Raw genomic sequence first — 22,006 nt, 5'->3', positions numbered from 1 at the left:
CACCACCCCCATCCACCTCCCAGGCTGGCCTTGGCTCCCTCACTCTCCTACCTGGAATGAAGTACTGCTCCTTAGCTGGGGAGAGAAGTAGAAACACCATGATGGTGGCACCATTCAGGACTTGTGAGAACAGACCAGGCACCAGCCCCACTGCCCAGTGAAAGGGGCCCCAAGGATGAGGCAGAGGCCCCAGATCAGGCCCCAAAGCCCATCCACTCAGTCTCTGTGTGGAGAAGGCCTTGCTACCAAGCACAGATATTTTTGCCCAGGCCACTTCCAAGGCCATATCCAATTATATCTCTCTCAAGGAGCACCAAAAACCCTCCCAACTCCACTTGTAATAGTGCAAGATGGGAGATTGTGCTGACTTTACAGACAGGCACGAGCAGCAGTGGATAGGGTTCCAGACAGGACGTGAACTCAGAAGCTAGCCACACTGTCCTCGGCCAGGTGCCAAGCTGATTGCAGTTGCTGGGGCCATTCCTGCTGTTCCGAAGCTGGGGCACAACTCCTATCTCACTGTTGAGGGCTCCCAGGCCTCCCATGTGTCTTAAAAGGCTTGAAAGCAATGGCATAAGAGAGCTCTGGCCTGGGAATAGAGGGTGCTGGGCCATTGTCTGAATCCTCGCTCTGGGACCTGCAGCAAGTCCCCCCTCTCCTCCAGACCTCAGTGAAATGCGTGGAAGGTCTGATCAACCACCCAGGCCCAAGTCTAGAACCTGGGGCCTCTCCACCCTCCTGCAGGGACCCAGATCAGCCCAGGACACCCTTGCTGGGGCCACCCAGGAAACATCACTGGGTCCCTGAGCAGACTGAAAGCAGACAGGCAGACAGACAGACAGGAGAGCAGGTGAGTGGGCAGCTACCTGAGCACCGGAACTTCTTGCTCTTGATCTGCCCGATGCGTTTGTTGGCTAGGCGCCGGGGAGTGGCGCACCGGGCGCCGCTCGTCTCAATGGGGTTGGTGCGCAGGAAGTCTGCCAGCCACTTGAGGTTACAGTCACAGATGAAAGGGTTCTGGGCTAGATGCCTGTCCAAAGGGGGCAGACGGAGGGTCAGAGCCAGGGGCCACAAACTCTTGCTGACCTCCACCTGGACAGGGCTTTGCTGATCCCTGATCCTTTTATAGGCCTTCTCTTCGCACAAGGGGAACTCAGAAAATGTTAGTGTGTAGTTACTTATTCTCTTGCTAGGCTTCTTCCTGTGTTTCCAGCAGGCTGAGTGTGGTAGTGCGGGAGGGGGACAGGGGACACCAGCCAAAGAAACCGGTTTGCTATGAGCAGCCACGCGGTGGCTTTCCCACGTGTGGGCCCTGACGGCCCAGCAGGGCTTGGACCAGCCACACTGTGCCTGCCCCGCACTTGGCTTTCCCACCTGAGACCCGCAGAAGGGCATCCCTGCTGCCCTTGTTCTGGCTACCGTTCCAGGGCCACCATTTCTGCTCACAGACCTGAGAGCCAACGCTCACGCTTGGAAGTGCAGAGAGACAGAGCAGGGGGCCAATTCAGAGAGACTCACCAAGCCACAGTCACTTTTGCTTCCTCTAAGCACCATCAGCTCAGGCATCTGACTTTTTGGCCTCAGCCCAGCCCTCTGCCAGGGGCTGCCCAGCTCTCTGAGCAGAGGAATGAACCCGGCCCAGGGTCTGGGCCCAGGTCAGCCCAGATCTCTACTGCTTTCTCTCCTGTCCATCGCCTCCAGGGCTCTACCTTCCAGAATCTTGTTGAAATACCTGGATGCAGCTCTGCTTGGTCCAGCCACCCCTGCCTCTCCACTTGACAGCTTTCCTTCCCCTTTCCTGCTCGAGTCCTGACTCCTCTCAGCTGTACCAGGTGGACCAGGCTCCCCTCACTGCTTCTGAATCCAGTTTAGCATTTGTTTCCCATTTTAAACTGTCATTTTGCATACAGAGACGTGTTGGTTGACTCCCCAAGGCAGAGTTTTTAGATAATTTAAAACACCAGGATTTACAGACTGCTTAGGAACCCTCCCCCATTGCCCCATCCACACCTGTTTGTGCCTTAGTGTCCCAGCCTATGTCCAAATTAATTGCTTCCCTTTGTCCCGATCTTGGTAGAAAACTCTGCTGAAAATCACTTCAGGTATGCTGTTCAGGCATGCACCAAAACGTCTGAACAGGGTATCTGTGTCAACAACATATATAATTTGAACCCCTTACAGAGGCAAGTGGCTTCTGTATAAACTTAAGAATTTCATGCAAATTATAATTTTTAACAATTGCAAAGGGCAGGGAGCTGGGGAGGGAAAATGATCAGGTGGAAGAAAAAAATGTGGGGAAAAAGAATTATGTTAAAGTTACACTGAGAAGTGTGTTGTTATGTGGCCATGTAGCTATCTCCATATACATTTCTGACAGTGGGAGGGAAGGGAAGGGGAGGCTGAGTCCCAATGTCTTTCTTGGAATACTTGTTGAGGAGCAGATGTTCAACATCATTAGTCATTAGGGAAATGCAAATTAAAACCACAATGAGACACTACTTCACACACACTAGAATGTCTATTATCAAAAAAACAGCCAATACCAAGTGTTGATGAGGATATGGAGGAACTGGAACCTTTATAGGCTGCTGGTAGGAATGTAAAGTCGTGCAGCCACTTTGGAAAACAGTGGCAGTTTCTTAAAAAGTTAAACATAAATTTTCCATATGATCCAGTAATTCCAAGAGAAATGGAAATATATGTCCACCAAAGATGTGTATGCTGATGTTTATAGCAACATTATTCATAGTAGCCCTAAAGTGGAAACCATCCCAATGTCCATCAACAGGATTCTGTAAACAAAACGTAGTATAACCATACGATGGAATATCACTTGGCAATAAAAAGAAACAAAACACTGATATATGCTACAACATAGGTGAACCTTAAAAACACATTAGGTGAAATAAGTTGGCCACAAAAGACAACGTATTATATAATTCCATTTTTAAGAAATGTCCAGAAAAGGGCAATCTATTGAGACAGAAAGTAGATTAGTGGTTGCCTGGGGCTGGGGCTGAGAATGAGGACTGATTGTAAATGGGCACAAGAGATTTTTGGAGGGTGATGAAAATGTTCTAAATTAGATTGTGGTGATAGTTGCACACCTCTGTAATTTTATTAAAAATCATTTAATCATGCACTTAGAACAGGTGAATTTTATGGTGTATAAGTTATACCTAACAAAGCTGTTAAAAAATTTTTTTTAAATCTTTTAGGGCAAGTAAAACTGCAGCAAACTCAATTCTACAACACAAGGCATTCAGCCACCGATCTTATAGCTACAGATGAATCAAGAAAGATTCGGGTGAATTTAAATCTGCTCGGGTCTAACAAAACAAAACTCCGTCAAGGAGTTCAACCACGGAGGGGTAATGAGAATATTTGATTGCACCTTGGACCTGATTTCTTTTATTCTTGTTCCAAATTTTATTTTGGTTGTTGATATATAATAAACCCAAACCAAACCCATTGCCATCAACTCAATTCCAATTCATAGCAACCCTATAGGACAGAGTAGAACTGCTCCACTGGGTTTCCAAGGAGCGGTGGATGATTTCAAACTGCAAACCTTTGGGTTAGTAGCCGAGCTTTTAACCACTGTACTACCAAGGCTTCTGATACATAGCAACTGTTCGTTAAAGTTCAATTTTGCTTTGCAATGTTAATAATGAGGTTTATTCTCACAGAAAAGCACAACCGAAGGCGCAGCTAACTAATTTCTCAATTATGGTGAAGAGGTGCCTGAGATTAATTCCTGCTTCACTAGCTGCTCTGTGACCTTGGGTGAATTCCTTAACTTCCTTCTGCCTAAGTTTCCTTGTAAGTAAAATCGGGGATGACAGAACCTACCTCCACAGGGTTAGTATAAGTTTTAAGTAAGATAATGCATACAAAAAACCGTGGCCTGGCATTCCGTAAGTACCCAATAAAACCCAAACCAAATTCGTGGCCATCCGGTTGATTCCAACTCATAGTGACCCTACAGGAAAGAACAGCACTGCCTCACGGGGTTCCCAAGAGTGTAATCTCTAGGTAAGTGGACTGCCATACCTTCCTCCCGTGGAGCGGCTGGCGGATTCAAACTGCCGGCCTTTCAGTTAGCAGCCGAGCGTTTTACCACTGTACCACCAGGACTCCTTAAGTGTTCAATGAACAGGGGTTATTAGTATTGTGGAGACCCTGGGTGGTGGAAATGGTTAATATGCTCAGTTACTAACTGTAAGGTGGGTGGTTCAAGTCCACTCAGAGGTGCCTCAGAAGAAAGGCCAGGGGATTTACTTCTGAAAAATCAGCCACCAAAAACCCTGCGGAACACAGTTCTACTCTGACACACGCGGGTCCCCATGAGTCGGCACTGCCTGATTTTGGTCCACTGTCACTGCTGGTTTCGGCATCACTGCCACCACCGCCTCGCCTGTGCGAAGCCCTTCTGTCCTAACGTTCCGCTTCCGCTTTGCTGCCGCAGCTTATCCCTGTGGTGGCAGTGGCCAGATCTCAGACACGACGTCTAGGAGGACATGAGCACTCTTGGAAATCAGCCGGGTAAATCGACACAGACAAAGGCCAGCACCTCACTATGCATTTGCCTTACTCTATCTCCTTCTACATGGACAGAAAAACTCTTCACAATGAGTTCTCTCAACCCCATTCCCCATCCCCGAGGCTCTCCTGGGCATGGGTCTTTGGCCTTCAGATCTCCTTGGCATGTTTCTCACTGTGTTTTTCTTGGACGTTCTGCCAGCTGCTTAAAATAATCTACCTTGAGATGCCTCCGTGGTAACCTCTAATTGCACGTACTTAGGAAGATTTCCCCATAGTGCTCCATCTTCCTCTCCTGGCTATAAGTAAATTAATTAGCAGGAGTGGGGCTGCGGGCGGGTGCGTGGGTTTTAATGAGTTTGTCTTTGTGGCCGGCTTCCCTGCGGTGACCCCAGGGAACAGGAGGGATGCCTTTATCCCCACCTGTTTCGCACCTATCGCAGCACCCCACGCAGCTATTATCTGCAGATACAGTGGCAAGAACGACAACGACAACAAGGGCCATGATAATGTTAACAACAAATGCTCATTATTTATGCATCACAGAACCCATAGGTGAGCACATCAAGGCAAACTGCAGGCCCAGAACTAAACCTGTGGTACCGAGGCGACCACTTACGTGCCTAAGTTTAACCAAACAGTAGATGAGAAGTTTCGCATTATGGAAGCAGTGCAGCTATGCGATAAGGAGTCTTTTTCTGAGCATAACCACACATCACTACCAAATGAAGAGGGAACGTTAGAATTCAAATATCACCATTTTGGGATCCCTACACTACAGAACAAATGATGAAGTGTCTTCACCAAATAAATTCCAAAGCAAAAAGGAGATGGAGAGGAAGCCTGTAGATTAAAAGAGATTTAAGGGGTACACCAACCGATATCAACCAATTGTATTGCGTTGGCCTTAATTAAATCCTGATTCCGACAAATGACAAAAAAATGATTTAACGTGTATGAGACAATTGGAAATTCAAGCACTCACTAGGTATTTGATCTAACTAGATACTTAAATGTTAAATTTTTAGATATAATAGCAGTGTTGTAGTTGTGTTCTTAAAGACTCCTTGCCTTTTATAGATATGTATGAAGTCTGTATGGATGACATAAAATAGGTGAGATTTGCTTCGAAATAGTTTGGGTGGGATGGAAGACAGGGAGATATAAATAAAACCAAATTAGCCATGAGTTGATAACTATTAAAGATGGGTGATAAATACTTGGGGATTCACTTTTCTACTTTGAATATGTTTGCATTTTTCCATGACGAAAGCTGAAAATAAATCCCACATTTATTGCGCTCTCATTTTTAATTTATCGTTAACATTGTTATTATTATATTTCATCTAACTCAAGACATCATCAGTTGCAAAATGCACTGTTATTTTATATACTAGCAAGAAAGAACAAAATGCTGTCAATTACATGCTATGCCATTCATTGTAACATGCACCCCAGTTTCAGATATGTTCTTGTGGGAACAGTGTGTCTTAGAATTGGTCCGCTTTATTATTATTATTATTAACTGTAGCCAGCTTTACCAAGCACTTATGATGAGCTAAGCTCTGTACAAACACCTCCTTTAACCTCCGAACACCTATGAAGGAGACAATATCCCCATTTTACAGATGAGTAAACTGAGGCTGAGAGAAGCTAATTAATTTGTCCAGGGCCACACAGCCAATAATAGGCATAGCTGGAGTTTGAACCCAGGATTGTCCAACCTAGAGCCTGTGCTCCTTCCTCTATAGAGGCCACCCCCGGTGAGCATCACCATCCAGGGCAGGACATGCTGTCTGCACCAGGAGGCTGCTACTTCCCTCCAAGCCCACCTGCTGGGACCTTCCCTCTGTGGCACACACAGGGAGGATGGGAGGGAGGGAGAGGAGGTGGGCAGAGGGCACTCACAGGGTCTGGATGGCCCGCAGGGAGGTGAAGGTGCCCTTGGCCAGACCCTGGATCTTGTTGTCATACAGGGAGAGCAGTGACAGGTTCTGCAGGTCCTGGAAGGCATCAGGCCGGATGCAGTTGATCTTGTTGGCGTTCAGAAGCCTGTGAGGAGACCCAAAGTCAGGTGATGAGGGAAGAGGCACAGAATCAGACTCATCAATGGTCCTGGGCATCTTCCTAGACATCTGACATGCCAAGGAGGAGGCTCTGGAGAGCAGACACAGGGAATCTGGCCCTCTGGATGTCCCCTCCTCATGCAGAGGGGCTGAGAGCTCCAACTGCCTTCTCTGCGCATGGGAACCATCTGATTCCACACTCTTCTCTTTCAGGGAACTGCCAGAGATGCCCCCACGTGATTCCGGAGAACACAGAACACAGTGGCAAAGCCACCTCCCAAAGGCCTTCTCGGGAGATCTTCCTCCTTCCCAGATTCCTGTGGGCCAGCTGAGATGGAGCTTTTGAGTTCAATGCCTCTTGGATCCTGGGGGAGACTCCTTGCCTGAATGTTCATGGAACACAGGCCCTGGCTCAGCAACCTCTAGGCTCTGGAGGCCTTCCATCAGCTCTGACCCATCCCCTTCCCCCTGCCCCCTTTGCCCTAAGGCCTCTCAAGCCTCACCAGGTCTGCTCTTCTTCCAAGCTCCCGTCTCAGTCAAGTCCCCACACTCCAAAAAGACTGAAGGGCCAGTCTGAGATGCCTAAGGAACACTGACCCACCTCCCCAGACCCCACTCAAGGACACCCAAAAACCGGTTCTTACAGAAGCTGTAGGGTGTACAGGCCTCCAAACACACCCCGGGGGAGGTCTGTGATCTTGTTCCCATAGAGGACCCTGGAGAAAAGGCAGCAGAAAGAGATTAGAGGACAGCCCACCAGGGACATGGCCCAGCTCTGCATGTTGTGCACTGCACAATAGCACCACCACCAGACACGCATATTTGTTATAATGACTTGCCAGCAGATGGCAGTAAAGTGTCTTAAGAAAGGGTCGCCTTTTTCTAATTTGCACAAAGGTACCTTATGGACTTGGGGGTGGGGGCCATGACTCCCATTACTGCCTTAGCAGCCCCTGCTCCTGGCCCTTACATGGGACCCCACAGAAGCCTGCCAAGGGGCCCTTCTGGGGAACCTCATCGGAAATTGAGCTGGTCCTGGATCCAAAAGGAGTCTGTTTAAAGAGGAGGAAATTCCATGGACAGGAATGATTAACACATTTTCAGAGAATTATAGGAAAAATGAGAATGGCAGTCTGCATGAGCAGTGTGCGCACTGGCATGGCAAGCAGGCTTACCTGCACAGAGACGACGTCGGGCAAAAACAGACCAAAGTGCTAAATGTGCTTAGGTCTGAGGGTGGGATTGCAAGGGATTTTGTTTTTTTTTGTTGTTGTTCTTTAATATTTTCAAAGTTTTCTACATTGAGCGTGAATTACATGTATACTCAGAATGACAAAGCAAAAGTTTCAAAAAGATATGCAAGGGGGCATGGGTTTTCCTGTCTCCAGGAAGACAGTGAGAGCACCAAGGGGTTTGGAGGTGTGTGTTCTAGTCCGAATACCATAATCAGCCCCCACCAGCCACCCCTTATAAACCCTCAATCTGAGTAAAAGCAGTGCGTGCTGTGTCTTCAAATACGACTTCAAGGTCATTGCTGGGGGAGGGCACAGCAGGAGCTGAGGCCTGAAGTGGGGTCCAGGTCAGCACGTGCGTGGAGCTGAGAAGGTCAGTGTGGCTTGAGTGGAGGAAGCAAAAGGGACAGTAGATTGGATTTACCCACCAGCACCAGGAAGCCTTTGAGATGTGACCAGACACATTCTCAAGCTGCCGTGTGGAGAATAGAGTAGAGAGGGCAGGAGGTGAAGCAGGGAGACAGGGTCAAGGCAAGCCAAGGGTGGATGCTGCTGATGGGATCTATTGTATGACCTCAGCACACAAGTTCCTAAACGGTGGGGGGTGGCCATGAGCACGTACCCACGAGCAACAGAAACCCACTAGATGGGTTATTGTCACCTGTTCCATTTCTCAGAGGAAGAGCCCTACATTTTGGCACCTGCCTCCATGAGCTGATCTCAGCCAGCTATAGTAACCCATCACCAGGCCATCAGGTACAGCTGTGTAGACTGTGTACTGCACAACCAAGGGTGCCATTAGAAGTGGAATATCTCCTGGACATGTGCAATGCATTAGCCTCACCCACTACCTGGGACCCTACTCCAAGACAGGAGGGAGTGCATTGAGCTGTCAGCCTCCTGCAATCCCCAAGAGGAAGTTCCAGTCTGCTCCACTTTGCAGGACCCCCTTATGTCCAGTGCTGGTGAGGGGCAGGTGAAAACACTCATTCCTAAGAGTCACAAGCGGCCCCTACCATAGGGAGCTTGCCTGGCCATGAGTGTGCCTTCTGTACAAAGTGCATTCCCATGACTCAGAGTCCTCAGGGAGCAAGGGGCTTGGTGCACCTGGGGGTGTGAGCACGGGTTCTTGGAAAAACAGAGATGACAGAACACCTCCAAGATGGATTTTTAATGCTGCACTATGTTTTGTTGAGTGACAGATCCCAGTGGATCCTTGAGGGAAAAAAAATACTGGATGGAGGTAGAGGAAAACTCTTCGAATCACCCACCACATCTTGAGTTCAGGGCACGTTTGTGATAAAAGGTGGCAAGGTGTACAGATGTCACTGTCGGAGCTGTTGGTCAATCACCCTTGTGGACAACCCCAGGGAAGGCTCAGGGGGTGAAATGGTGGGTCTGTGGGGAGGACGGGTCAGTATGAAAGCTGGACCTGGGTCAGGTGACCGCCACGAAGAATGCTGGGAAGACCTGACAATAGTCGAAGAAGCATCAGAGATGCCAAAGGCAAAGAGCCCACCTAGGTTTTCCAGACACTCAGCCCTTGATTCTCTTCTCCTCCACCAGCCAGGGAGGGACCCCAATGAGAGAAGGGGAGCTGGCACAGCTCCCTAGACTATGCAGCCAGATCAGGCCACTGAGGCTAGTGGACAGGGTGGGGATGGGGGGCGCAGCTGTGCAGAGACACGGTCCAGACTGACCCTGCTCCCATCCAGCACCCACCAGAGAAGCCCTTGCCTCTCAGTCTCCTTGGGGGCCACCCAAGATCCTGGGTGCTGCTACTCACAGTGAGTTTAGGGAGCGGAGGCCCTGGAAGGCATCAGGCGCTATCTCCGCGATCTGGTTGTTGCTGAGGTCTCTGCAAAGTGAGCAGGAGAGGGTAGCTGAACCCTTTGACAACCACCAGGTCCTGCTTGGTTGGTCCCCTCTACCTCCTAGGCACCATGCAAGACAAGGACTTTTTTGAAGTGAGAAAAGGGAGGGCCAACTCCCCAATCCACTCAAAAACCCACTGGCCAGTGTTCCTGAGTATAGTCATGGGGAGCTGACGATCAGATCTGCTCACGGGCCAGACTGTGGCTTGGCATCTCACTTTGGCCACATGACAAGCCTGTGGGGGTCACTACATCATCCCTCCTTCACTGAGGGCAACCTGGGGGGCAAGGCGGCCAGTGGCTCTTCCAGGGCCACTCTGGTGTTGGAGGCAGAGTTGGGCCTGTCTAAACTCCGGGTCCAGGCTCTTTCTCCAGCCAGTCCATCTCCCAGGGGGCAGCGGGCCCACTCACATCCTCCGCAGCTTTCGGTACGGAGAAAAGGCACCCGGGGGGATGGACTTGATCCCATTGAGCTCCAGGCGTCTAGGAGACAGAACACAGAGGAAGCGAGAAAGTCAGGGTCACCCCAGCCCTGCTGTTCCCGGCTGGACTCAGCGAACACTTTGCCCCTCCGCCCCAGCTCCCATCTCCCTCCTGGGAGTCAAAGTCTGGAGCAGTTGGGGTAGCACAAGGTAGAGAAAAGGAGAGCCTTGGTTTGAGCTCCACTATCCTAGGCTTCGGTGGCTGGGAAGGGCCGCGAAGGATGCTAACACTCGGAACTGATGCTGGCAGGCTCACTCAGAGTCCACCAGGGCTGGACAGACAGATCACAGAAGGATCCTGCCTCCCCCACCCTCTGAAGGTTCTCACCCGTGGGCAAACTGTGTCCCCGTTTACCACTGAGAGGTCTGGGAACAAGCCCTGGCGGTACCTGGCCAGGCCAGAGGGGCCCATGTCCCCACACCTGCCCTGCCCCTGCCCGCCCTGCCCTGCTCTCACATCTCCGTCATGGTCTCGGGCAGGTTGGCGGGGATGGCGGTGAGGCCTTTGCCGCGACAGTCCACGATGCCGTTGCTGCAGGTGCACATGGCCGGGCAGGAGCCGGAGGAGAGGGTGCAGGAGGGCACACGCCCCGCCTCTCCCTGGCCTGCGGAAACAGCGGGATAAGGCTCCAACTACCCCGTGTCAGCACCCCCACCCCCATATACAGACTCACAGGTGGGGGCAGGGCCCCAGAGGCAGTTTCCAGAGATGAGGATGAACCAGGGGAGACCTGGGAATGCACAAAACAAGAGGCTCCAGGCTACCATGCAACTCTGTGGGCGCCTGGCCTATCCAAACCAAAACCCATTGCCATCGAGTTGAATCACCATAGGGTTTCCAAGACTGCCATATCTTTCTCCTGTGGAGCGCTTGGTGGGTTTGAGCCACTGAACTTTCTTAACCACTCTGCTTAACCACTTTGCCAGCAAGGCTCCTTGTCTGGCACATAGCAGGTGCTTGTTAGCTGCTTGCTAAGCTTGGGTCTAAACCTAAGGTGTGCTGCGTGGGAATGTGATTCATATGCTCAGAAATTCTGGCCTCGAATCTCAAGGCTCCAGGTTCTAGTTCAAGTCACTTCGATGTCCTCATCAGTCATACGAGCATGAGAATGACTATGTTTGTCAAGCGCCTACTCCGTGCCGTGGTGGCACAGTGGTTAAGCACTTGGCTGCTAACCAAAAGCTCAGCAATTCAAGCCCACCAGCTGCTCTGTGGGAGAAAGATGTAGCACTATGCTTCCATAAAGACTTACAACCTTGGCAATCCTGTGGGGCAGCTCTACTCTGCCCTATAAGGTCGCTATGAGTTGGGATCAACTGCACGGCAACAGGTTTGAGTTTTTGTTACTCTGTGCCATGCTCTGAGATAAGCGTGGTACCTGCGGTATCGCTTTTAAATCCTACTGCACAACCCTGTGGGAAACATACTATTACTGTTGCCATTTTACAGGTGAGAAAACTGAGATCTCAAAATTAATTAACTTGTATAAATTCGCATAGCTAATAGATGATAAAGCCAAGATCAAGCCCAGTGTCTGATATAAAAGCCCATGCTTTTTAACAATTGAGGTACAAATTATAAAGTGCATAAATCTTCAGTGTATAACTCATTGGCTTTTTACATATGGATGCACCTGTGGAACCAACACTCACTTATGAACCATTTTCGTCACCCAAGAAGACTCTCTCATACTCCTTCCCCAAGGTAACTCTGAAATCTATAGCCAAAGATCTGTTTTGCTTGTTTCTGAACTTCACATAAATAAAATCATAGAGTAGGCACTCTTATATCTGGCTTATTTCACTCAGTTCAAAATATTTGGAAAATTCACCCATGTTGTCGCATGTATCAGTAGTTTCTTCTTTTTTTATTGCTGAGCAGTTATTCTATTGTATGAATATACCACAAGTAGTTAATCCATAATCCATTTGAGTTGTTTCCAACTTTGGGTTATTCTGAAAAAAAGCTGCCTTGAATATCTTTGGGTGTGGTTTTTGAAGAACATATATGTATATGCCTGACATTGGGATTTCAGGGCTATAGACCCATTGTCTTCGAGTAGATTCCAGCTCATAGCAACCTATAGGGCAGAGTGGAACTGCCCCATAGGGCTCCCAAAGCTGTAATCTCTACAGAAGCAGACTGTCACATTTTTCTCCCATGGAGCAGCTGGTGGGTTTGAACCACTGACCTTTTGGTTAGCAGCTGAGTGCTTAATCATTGTGCCACCAGGGCTTCTTTGCAGGGCCATTGAGCAGATATATGTTTAGCTTTAATGGACCCTGCTCAACAGTTTTGCAAAGTGGCGCAGCCCATTTACACTCCCACCAGCATTTTAGCCTCTGATCCTTTTCCGTTCTTTGGCTACCCTATAGGGCAGGAGCCAAGATCAAAAACAAAGCTATGAGAATTGTGAAATGCCTTTCTCAGGGAAGGGGTTGCCAGGGTGAGGGAACCAGCATTGAACAGTATCCAGGGGAGGAAAAGGCTGAATATAGAAACCAAGGTAGTCAAATCAAAGAAAAAGTTTGCATTTCAAAATAAAAATTATCCAAGTGAATTATTTACTCATATTCCCAACCCTGTGGCAGCCTGAGCTCTGGCTCTCCTCCTGCACATGAGTTCACATCCGTGTGTGCGCATGCAGACAGACACAGTCATGTTCATGTACCCATATAGTATGGAAGGTGCCCTGGCTCTCCCCTCTCTCTCTCTCACACACACACACATTCATGTGGTATGGAGGAGGCCTGGCTCTACACACAAACATACATACAGGTATGCACATACATGTACACACACATCAATGTGGCGTGGGGAGTAAGATGCCTTGGCTTCCCTCTCTCTCTCTTACACACAAACATACATACATATAGGTACATATATATATACAGACATCAATGTGGGGTTGAGGGTAAGACACCTTGGCTCTCCTCTCTCTCTTTTTCTCTCTTGCACACACATACACACACATCAATGTAGTGAGGAGGGTAAGATGCCTTGGTTCTCTTCTCTCTCACACACACACAGACATACATATACACATACATGTATACACACACCAATGTGAGGTGGAAGGTAAGTCATCTTGGTTCTCCTCTCTCTCTCTCTCTCTCAAACACGCACACACACACACACGTATACACATACCAATGTTGGATGGAAGGTAAGACGCCTTGGTTCTCATCTCTCTCTTGCTCTCTCTCACACACACAGGTACACACACATACATACACACATACATGTACACACACATCAATGTGGTGAGGAGGGTAAGACACACTGGTGCTCTCTCTCTCTCTCTCACACACACACACACACACACATCGATGTAGGGCGGAAGGTAAGATACCTTGGCTCTCCTCTCTCTCTCACACACACACACATACACACACATATCAATGTGGGGTGGAAGGTAAGATGCCTTGGCTCTCCTCTCATACCCACCCCACACTCTGACAGGATAAGGTAATCATTCTCACACCCCTTGTCTCATGGCTCAGGTTTCTCAAGGCCACAACACTGTCAATTCCGCCAGTGAGCCTGGGGTCCCTCAGAGTTGTCTGGTGGGCCATGCTGGACCCCAGGTTTAAGAAGACTCTGCCTTCACTTTGGTCAAACTCCTTTCCCTCTCCACCTTCCCCCTCCCCCACTCCTCATCGTTAGAATAAAAGGCTGGTGCTGGATCCATGGTTTTCAAATGGCCACAGCGCCTGACCCTACGAGATGCTCGGTGAACACCTGCCCGATAACCATCATTTGAGTGTTAATACACAGGCACTGTTCCAAGCTCCTCACAAATGAAACCGGGTAATTTTCACTCTAACTCTGAAGGGGATGCATTACAACTAACCCCACTTTGCAGCTGAGGAAACTGAGGCCTAGAGATATAAAAGACACCTCCAAGGTCATATATCTTGTAAGGAGCAGAGACAGGAAGTGAACCTGGCTCCAGACCTTGCCCCATTAACCAAACACTACGCTGACTCTTGGATGAGGACTGTGCCTTTGGAGCCTCAGAGCTGGCTGGGGTGGTGAGGGGGCAACCAAAAAGGTGGGGCAGAGGGGGTCCCTCTCCTGCTTCATACAAAGCAACTCTGCTGTCCTCTGTTTAATATATTGCACACGGAGTATGGAGGGAGACATGACGTTTCCTTGACAGAAAGGGTTTCATGATGGAAAAAAAGATGTTGAAAGCCACAGGGCCTCATGGTCCGTGAACGCTGATTCTGACATCACAGGTTCTGGGTTCCATGCAGATGCTCTCACAAGCTCACTAGCTCAAGGCCTATCTCTGTTGGCCTGGGTGCCTCCTGAACCTCTTGTTTCCAGCAGCCCTGAGCTCTGCGGGGCTCAATCTCAGGATATCTGTCAGGAGTGTGGAGGTGACAGCCACACCCAGAGCCTCACACTGAGGGAAGGAGACCAAGCCCAGTAGACGCTGTTCCTCCAGGGCTCTGTGTGGCTGACAGGCTTGGAGTCTATGGTGTGGGAGCAATGATCAGCCCCTAAGGACTCTGACATGAATCTGAGAATCGTTCATTCATTCAACAAACATTTCTTGAGGATCTATTATGTGCCGAGCACGTGCAAAGTACTGAGGATATGGCCAGAAAACACGATGCTCATGCTCCGTGTCCTCGTGGAGCTCACAGTCTGCAGGGGAGAAGGATACTCCCAGGCGGCCACTACAAGAGTCCCTTCATGGCCACTGTGTTAAGTAGCTGTGGGTGAGAAGGCCAGACTCCTCGCCATGAGAAGGTCAGAGTTTGTAAGCAGGGCCCTGGGCTCAGTTCTTCTGAGCATCACAATGGTCAAGTGCTAGGAGAGAGGTGGGCACCTTGAGGAGGTCCAGAGGCCTGGACCCCTCACCTAGCCCTGAGGTCAGAGAAGGCCTCCCTGGGGGCAACATTTAAGCTGGGATCTGCAGGTTGAGGCAGAGTCGGCAGCTGGCAAGGAGGAAAGGGTGAGCCTGGCGGGGAAACAGCCTGTGAGAAGGCTCGGGGTGGGAGGCTCCTGCTCCAGGAAGGGGCAGAGGTGGTGAGGCTGGAATACCATGAGTAAGGCGGCCAGGTGGGCAGGGGAGGCAGGGTTGACCACACCGGGCCTTACAGAGCTTTCTCCCAGGAGCACCAGGGCGCCGGGAGAGTGTGAAGCAACAGACTTGAGGATTCTTATAGGCCTCTCTGGCTGCAGTGTGGAGATCAGAGGGGCCAGGGAGGAAGTGCGGCAACCACCCAGGGGCTATTGCAGGACTCCAGGTGGAAGATGAAGAAAACAGGATACCTGGAGTCCACCTCAGCTCCAGTTGAGGAAAGAACACCCGATTCAATGTCTTTTCAAGGTGACGGGGGTGAGGTAATGGGAGGAGGCAAGGAATGGAAATAGGAGGAGTAAGGAGTGGGGAAAGGAGCAGGGCAGGTAAAGGGCAGGAGGAAATGGGAGGAGGCATTGGAGTAGAAGCAGGAAGAGCAAAGGGGTGGAACATAGGAGGAAGCAATGGGTGGGGAGCAGGAGGAGGGAGGAATTAGGGTAAGAGGTGATATGTGGAGACAAAAGGCAGGAACAGGAGATCATGGGCGGGAAAGGAGGTGATGGGTGGGCCAGTGGTGATGGGCTGGGGGGCAGGTAGTGATGGGTGGGAATAGGAGGTAATAGATGGTCCAGGAGGTGATGGGGGGAATAGGAGGTGATGGGTGGGCCAGTGGTGATGGGCTGGGGGGCAGGAGGTGATGGGTGGGAATAGGAGGTAATAGATGGGGCAGGAGGTGATGGGGGTGAATAGGAGGTGATGGGTGGGCCAGTAAGTGAGGAGTGAGGGGCAGGAAGTGATGGCAGTTGAGTGCCCCAGCCGGGGCCTGCACCTACCTGAGCAGCTGAACTCACTCTTCTGGACCTCAGCCACGTTGAGGCCACGCAGGCTGGCGGGGCCTGAGCACTGGGTGAAGAGCCCGATGGTTGGCCGCTGCCTCAGCCACTGCGAGAGCCAGGCCAGGTGGCAGTCACAGAACAGATGGTTGGAGTGCAGGCGGCTGCAGGAGGACAGGGTGGCTCACAACCCACCTGGGCCCTCCCGGACCAAACAGTGGAAACGCCTATACCCAGCTGGGGGCCTAGACTCCGGGTGCTGCATTCTGCCCAAACATAATCTATGCTCCATCAACTGCACAGCTCAGCTCCAACCAGGGGATTACCCATAGTGACGTGAAAGTTCCCGGCCGCTTCCCCTTCCTTCTCTGCACGCTCTGGGGCACGCCTTTGTTTGGAGTGTGCCCAGGGAACGCTGATTTATTTTACTGAGCTCACAGAGGTTTACTGCCCCAAATCACATAACCCACTTTCAAACACAAAAAGAAATTGTGTCTTTTCCAAAGAAAAAATCAGATATAAATGAGATTTCAGTGTCCTGTAATTTTAGATAATCTCCCCCACCCAAGGAGGAAAAGGTATGCCCAGAAAATCCCCCTACCCTGGGATGGCCTTGAGGGGTACAGAGGGAAATGAAGTCCACCCCTAGCCCGAAGGCTGCGCCTCCTTATCCTGCCTGCCCTGGGCACTGGCCACCCACTTGTTGCTCTGTTCCCAGAAGACGTTGGGCCTGACTCACAAGGTTCGGAGCTTGGGCATGTGGTTGAAGCTGGACACAGGAATGGTGGTGATGTTGTTGTTGTTCAGGGTCCTAGAGGGGAGAAACCAGAGTCATCCAGCATCGCTGAGCAGGAAGTGATGGGGGAGGGACAGGGCTCTCTGCTAACAAATGGGGAAGCCCTCAGGCCATAGGCCAAGGTCAAGGTTTGGTGGAGTGTCTGCACCAGACCTAGTAGTGGCGATGCCCAAGAGTGAGTGACACAGACCCACCCTGTGGGAGATGCCCTGAGCTGGACAGTGACCACAAGCTAGCTATACCGCAGACTCCGTATCTGGTGGGACAGGGGAGAGGGAGAAAGGAGGGCGGGAAGATGTGTCCCAGGCTCAGGTTGGCTTTCAAGAAAGAGTGGGGTTTAGACAGGCAGAAGCAGGACATGAAGGCATTCCAGCCTGGTGTGTCAGAAGCTCCAGGAAGACACAGTCCCTCGCCCTGGGCTTCATCGTGAGCAGGTTAAGCCTGGGTCACGCTGCAGCATGCATGGCCCCAATGAGCACATGACCTCCATCCTCGGCAGAGATTCGAGGACAGCGGAGAACAAGACCTCTACACAGGCCTGGGAACTCCCTTCCGGGTCTCCTGCCCCCTGTGCTGCTTCCAACCCCTGACTCCAGCTGCCGGCCAGGGCACCTTTGTTAGCTGGGCTCCTCTTGCCTCTCGCTCCTTCCCGAACGTTTTACTTACAGCACCTCCAGCCCCCGCAGAGCCCGGAAAGCCCCTTCCTCAATGCAGCTGATCTGGTTCTTGTCCAGCTGTCTGTGAAGCAAAAGAAAATGCTAGAGAGGAGAGCACACTGCCTAGAGCAGGGGTCTCCAGATGTTTTGATCAGTCACTGCATTAGGAAAAATGGAGGCATAACCCCCGTCATTTGCAATTACGTATGTGTCAATCCAAAAGTTACATATTAATAAAGGCTTAAATTCTTTCTTATTCTGAGTGAATACAATAAATGTAAGTAAAAGTTATATTCCTCTGCCCAAACTTGCCTATTCCCTGAGGAGTAGGTACCCCCCCTCCCAACACACACTTTGGAGATGACCTAGAGGGTGCTGGCAATAGACAAATGAGAGGGTAATGTGAAATTGGTAGTATCCAGGGCTGACAAACAGATTTCAGCTGAATGTCAAGTCAGATCTGCTGGCAGTGGCTGCCTACAGTGCTGGTTTTAGAATAAGTCTGAAGCTGTGATTTGGGTTCTGTGGAAGAGATATATCAATGTCTACCACAGGTATGGGTGGGATGGGGTGGGAATTGACAAGCAAGCCAGGCATTTGCCATCCTGGGTGTAATCAGATCTTGGGGAGGTGGTAAGCCTGGACCAGGACAGATTCGAATAATCAGAATAAAGCGTTACAACAGCACTTTACAAATTATACTTACTCCCATTATCTTTTTTAAAGCTCAGGACAACCCTATGAGGTAGATACTATTATCCCCATTTTACAGAACAAGGTGTCAAGGCTCAGTGAAATTAACTGACTTGCGGTAGATTATACAACGTGTAACTGGAAGAGAAGATTCAAACCCAGCTCTCCCAGTGCAAAGGTAAGTGTGCTGGAGGGCAAGGGCATGGAGACTGCATCCTTTAAATGGGCTGAGAACATCACCCATGCTCCCCAAAGTTCACTACACTCCCTTTAATCTGGTCCCCAAAGGCCCCCTCTAAGCATTGCTTGGCTCTCACACAAAAGCATGCCAGAAGGAGAGACAGATGTGCTGCCCGCTTCCTCTGATCTCAGTTGTTCCAGAAGATCACTCTGGCGCCAGCTGTCTCTGAGCCCAGGCCAGCTCCATAGCTTCCTGGACCAAGGGCTAAAGAAGACCCACAGAGATGCTGCCAGGGGCACCCCTCTCCGTCCCAGGCCTGTACTCACAAATTTTTGAGGTCTGTAGCCCCTCGGAAAGCTTTCCTGGGGATGGCCTGGATGGTGTTTTCACTCAGGTCCCTGTAAGGATGAAGCCAGATGGAGAAAAACCGCTGGTCAGAAAAGACTCCTCCAGAGTCCATGATGAGTCAGGGGGATCAGGTGGGCTGGATGGCGCCTGGTCTGGTCACTGCTGCATCCCAGAGTCCTGCACAGCAGTCACTTGACAAGCATTTATTGAACGAATGCATGGCAGAGTTGGAGAGGGATGCACTGTCCCTGAGGGGCTCAGCCTGGCCACCTCCCTTTGCCAGGCCCACAGAGGTCATCTCAGCCCCCCACAGCACTGGCCAGGGCTGTGAAGGGGCAAGCAACAAGGTGCAAATGTGGCTTTCCCAACCGAGGGGCCCATTGCCACCCCGGGACGTCCGTGGTGAAGGCATCTACAGCTTACATTTCCATGGCATTTTCTTGCATACAGAGGCCACGGAGCCCTCCTGGAGCAACGCAACACTATATGCTATACTGACAAGGAAACTGAGGCTTAGAGAGAAGACACAAAAGACTCCAAGGTCCCTGAACCAGGAGGTGGCTGATCCAGGTCTTCAGTCCAAATTCAGTGCTCTCGGTGACTGCAGGCAGCAAAGCTACCTCTGAGAGCCCAGGCCCCACAGAGGAACTAGAGCCTCCTGAGGGAACAGCCTCACCCACCCACATTGTCCACTTCCCCCTCTGGCCTGGGGGCTGCAGTGCTGGTCCCCTGAGTCGGGCCTGCCCTGTGGCTGGGAGGGCAGAGACCATCAAGGACTTAATTGTTGTTATGTGCCATTGGGTTGATTCCCACTCATAATGACTCCATGTGACAGAGTAGAACTGCCCCATGGAGTTTCATAGGCTGTAATCTTTATGGGGGCAGATAGCCAGGTCTTTCTCCTGCACAGCCACTGACCCTTCAGTTAGCAGCCGAGTGCTTAACCACTGCACCACCAGGGCTCCTTATGGACTTAATTATCTCCCCTTGAATTAATGCCCTGACACGGGGGAGGAGGCATTGCAGGGACCCTGCTCACCCCTGGCCTCTGTGAGCCCCAGGCCAGCTTCTGGACACTTCCTCCAGCTCCCCTGGCAGGACTGGGCCTCTGGCATCTGTCCACCTGCCTCTCTCTCCCTCCCTCTCTTGACAGCCAATCACTCCGAAAGGCAAAGTCGCCTCACTGGCATTCACAGGCTTTGACGATGCCCCTTTCCAGGCAAGCAGCTCCTTCTTGCAGTGCTGATAATAACTGTGATACGTTCTGAGCATGTCCCTCAGGCCAGGACTGCTACAAGCACATCACATGTACAAGCCCACTTGACCCTCACACTAACCATATGGGGTAAATACTGTTAGCATCCTGTGATGGTTAACTTTAGGTGTCAGCCTGGCCAGGCTATGGTGCCCAGTTGTTTGGTCAAACACTTGTCTAGATTTTGCTACGAAGTACATACACATGATTAAAACTCCATTGCTGTTGAGTGGATCCTGACTTATAACAGCCCTATAGGACAGAGTAGAACTGCCCTCTTAGGGTCTCCAAGGCTGTAAATCTTTATGGAAGCAGACTGCCACATCTTTCTCCCACGGAGTGGCTGATGGTTTCGAACTGTCAACCTTTTGGTTACCAGCCAAGGGCTTAACCACTGCACCACTAGTGCTTCTCTACATGTGATTAGCATTTACAATCAGTCAACTTTAAGAAAAGCAGATGATGCTCCATAATGTGAGTGGGCCTCATCCAATCAGCAAAAATCTTAAAAGCAAAAACTGAGACTGCCTGAGGAAGAAGAAATTCTGCCTCAAGACTAATACAGTGTCTTAATCATCCCGCGCTACTATAACAGAAACACTAAAAGTGGGTGTTCTTAACGAACAGAAATTTGTTTTCTCACAGTTTAGGAGGCTAGAAGTCCAGATTCAGGGCACTGGCTCTAGGGAAAGCTCTCTCTCTCTGCCTGGGGGAAATCCTTGTCTCTGCATCTCTAGACGTCTTCTCAGAGATCTCCTTGGAGATCTCCACGTGGCTTCTGTCTTTCTCCCATCCACACTTGCTTGCTTCTGTGTCTATGCTGCTCTTTTAGTCACTCAGAAGGGATTGGATTTAAGGCATTCCTATACAGATATGGCCTCATTAACACAGCAAAGGAACCTCTATTCCAAAATGAGACTACATCCACAGGTATATATAGCGGTTAGAATTCCAGCACGTATTTTGGGGGATACAATTCAATCCACAACACACAGATATCCTTCTAGAGTTTCTAGTCCACTGTCTGTCCTACTGATTCCAGGGGTTCTAGCCTGTCACCTGATCTATGAAGTCTGGGCTTGCCAACCCCCACAAACACGTGAGCCAGTTTCCTTAAGATAAATCTCAATCGACCATCCTCTCTCTCCCTCTCCCCATCTCTCTCTCACACTCAGGAGTCCCTGGGTGGTACAAACAGTTAACATGCTTGGCTGCAAACCGAAAGACTGGCAGTTCAAGTCTACCCAGAGGTACCTTGGAAGAAAAGCCTGATGATTTACTTCTGAAAAACCAGCCATGGAAAACCCTATGGAGCACAGATTTACTCTGATACACGTGGGGTTACCATGAGCCAGAATCGACTCCATGGCAACCGGCACTGGTGTATATATCCTGTTGGTTGTTTCTCTTAAGAACCCTGACTGATACACATCCTCATTTTACAAAGGAGGAAAGGGAGACTGGAAGAACTAAGCAATGTGTTCAAGGTAACACAGCTTGCAGGTGGTGGCTCCAGCATTTGAACTCTGGCAGTCTGGTTCCAGAGCCTCCCCTCACACCACAGCCCGGGGAGTAAGCATTTTGATAATAACGCCATTTCTGCAGAGGGGGGAACTGAGCTCCAAGAAGTTAAGTAAACTACATAAAGCCAGAACCAGGACGGGGCTCCAGGTGGTCTGCCCAGAGCCCTGCATCAGGCACACACTCAGGGTCCTCAGGCTGAACAACCAAGGCGTGACTGTCCTGACGTGGGACCCCAACACCAGCAGTTTTTTCAGGCCACTGGGCCTGTCCTCTGGGGCTATGACCATATCCTTTCTTCCCGCCTTTTACCCCATGGAGCCTCAGGGTTTGCTGCCAGCCCTAAGAATATGGCCCACAGGGCTCCCCCAGTGCACTGTTCCCTGAGCCATGGGGGCTCCCTCTCGGTCTAGGTATTCCTTCTGAGACAACAGAAAAAAGGACAAGTGTCACAGTAGTGTGCACCAGGGTCCTGGCATCAGAAAGATTGA

The 22,006-nt window shown here is 50.4% G+C and overlaps 1 protein-coding gene across 1 annotated transcript in view; it reads right to left on the bottom strand.

The window, feature by feature from the left end:
- Nucleotides 1-22,006, bottom strand: part of SLIT1 (slit guidance ligand 1) — a 207,611-nt gene that overhangs the window by 48,525 nt on the left and 137,080 nt on the right. The window contains 11 exon segments of the mRNA XM_064269086.1: nucleotides 52-75; nucleotides 867-1,030; nucleotides 6,451-6,594; nucleotides 7,253-7,324; nucleotides 9,627-9,698; nucleotides 10,126-10,197; nucleotides 10,654-10,801; nucleotides 16,066-16,229; nucleotides 16,805-16,876; nucleotides 17,528-17,599; nucleotides 18,718-18,789. Coding sequence (XP_064125156.1) covers nucleotides 52-75; nucleotides 867-1,030; nucleotides 6,451-6,594; nucleotides 7,253-7,324; nucleotides 9,627-9,698; nucleotides 10,126-10,197; nucleotides 10,654-10,801; nucleotides 16,066-16,229; nucleotides 16,805-16,876; nucleotides 17,528-17,599; nucleotides 18,718-18,789 — 1,076 coding nt within the window.

The sequence above is a fragment of the Loxodonta africana genome, chromosome 16, assembly GCF_030014295.1.
Source record: "Loxodonta africana isolate mLoxAfr1 chromosome 16, mLoxAfr1.hap2, whole genome shotgun sequence".
Classification (NCBI taxonomy): domain Eukaryota; kingdom Metazoa; phylum Chordata; class Mammalia; order Proboscidea; family Elephantidae; genus Loxodonta; species Loxodonta africana.
The sequence above is the reverse complement of the archived record's forward strand: the minus strand, read 5'-3'. Positions and strand labels throughout refer to the sequence as shown.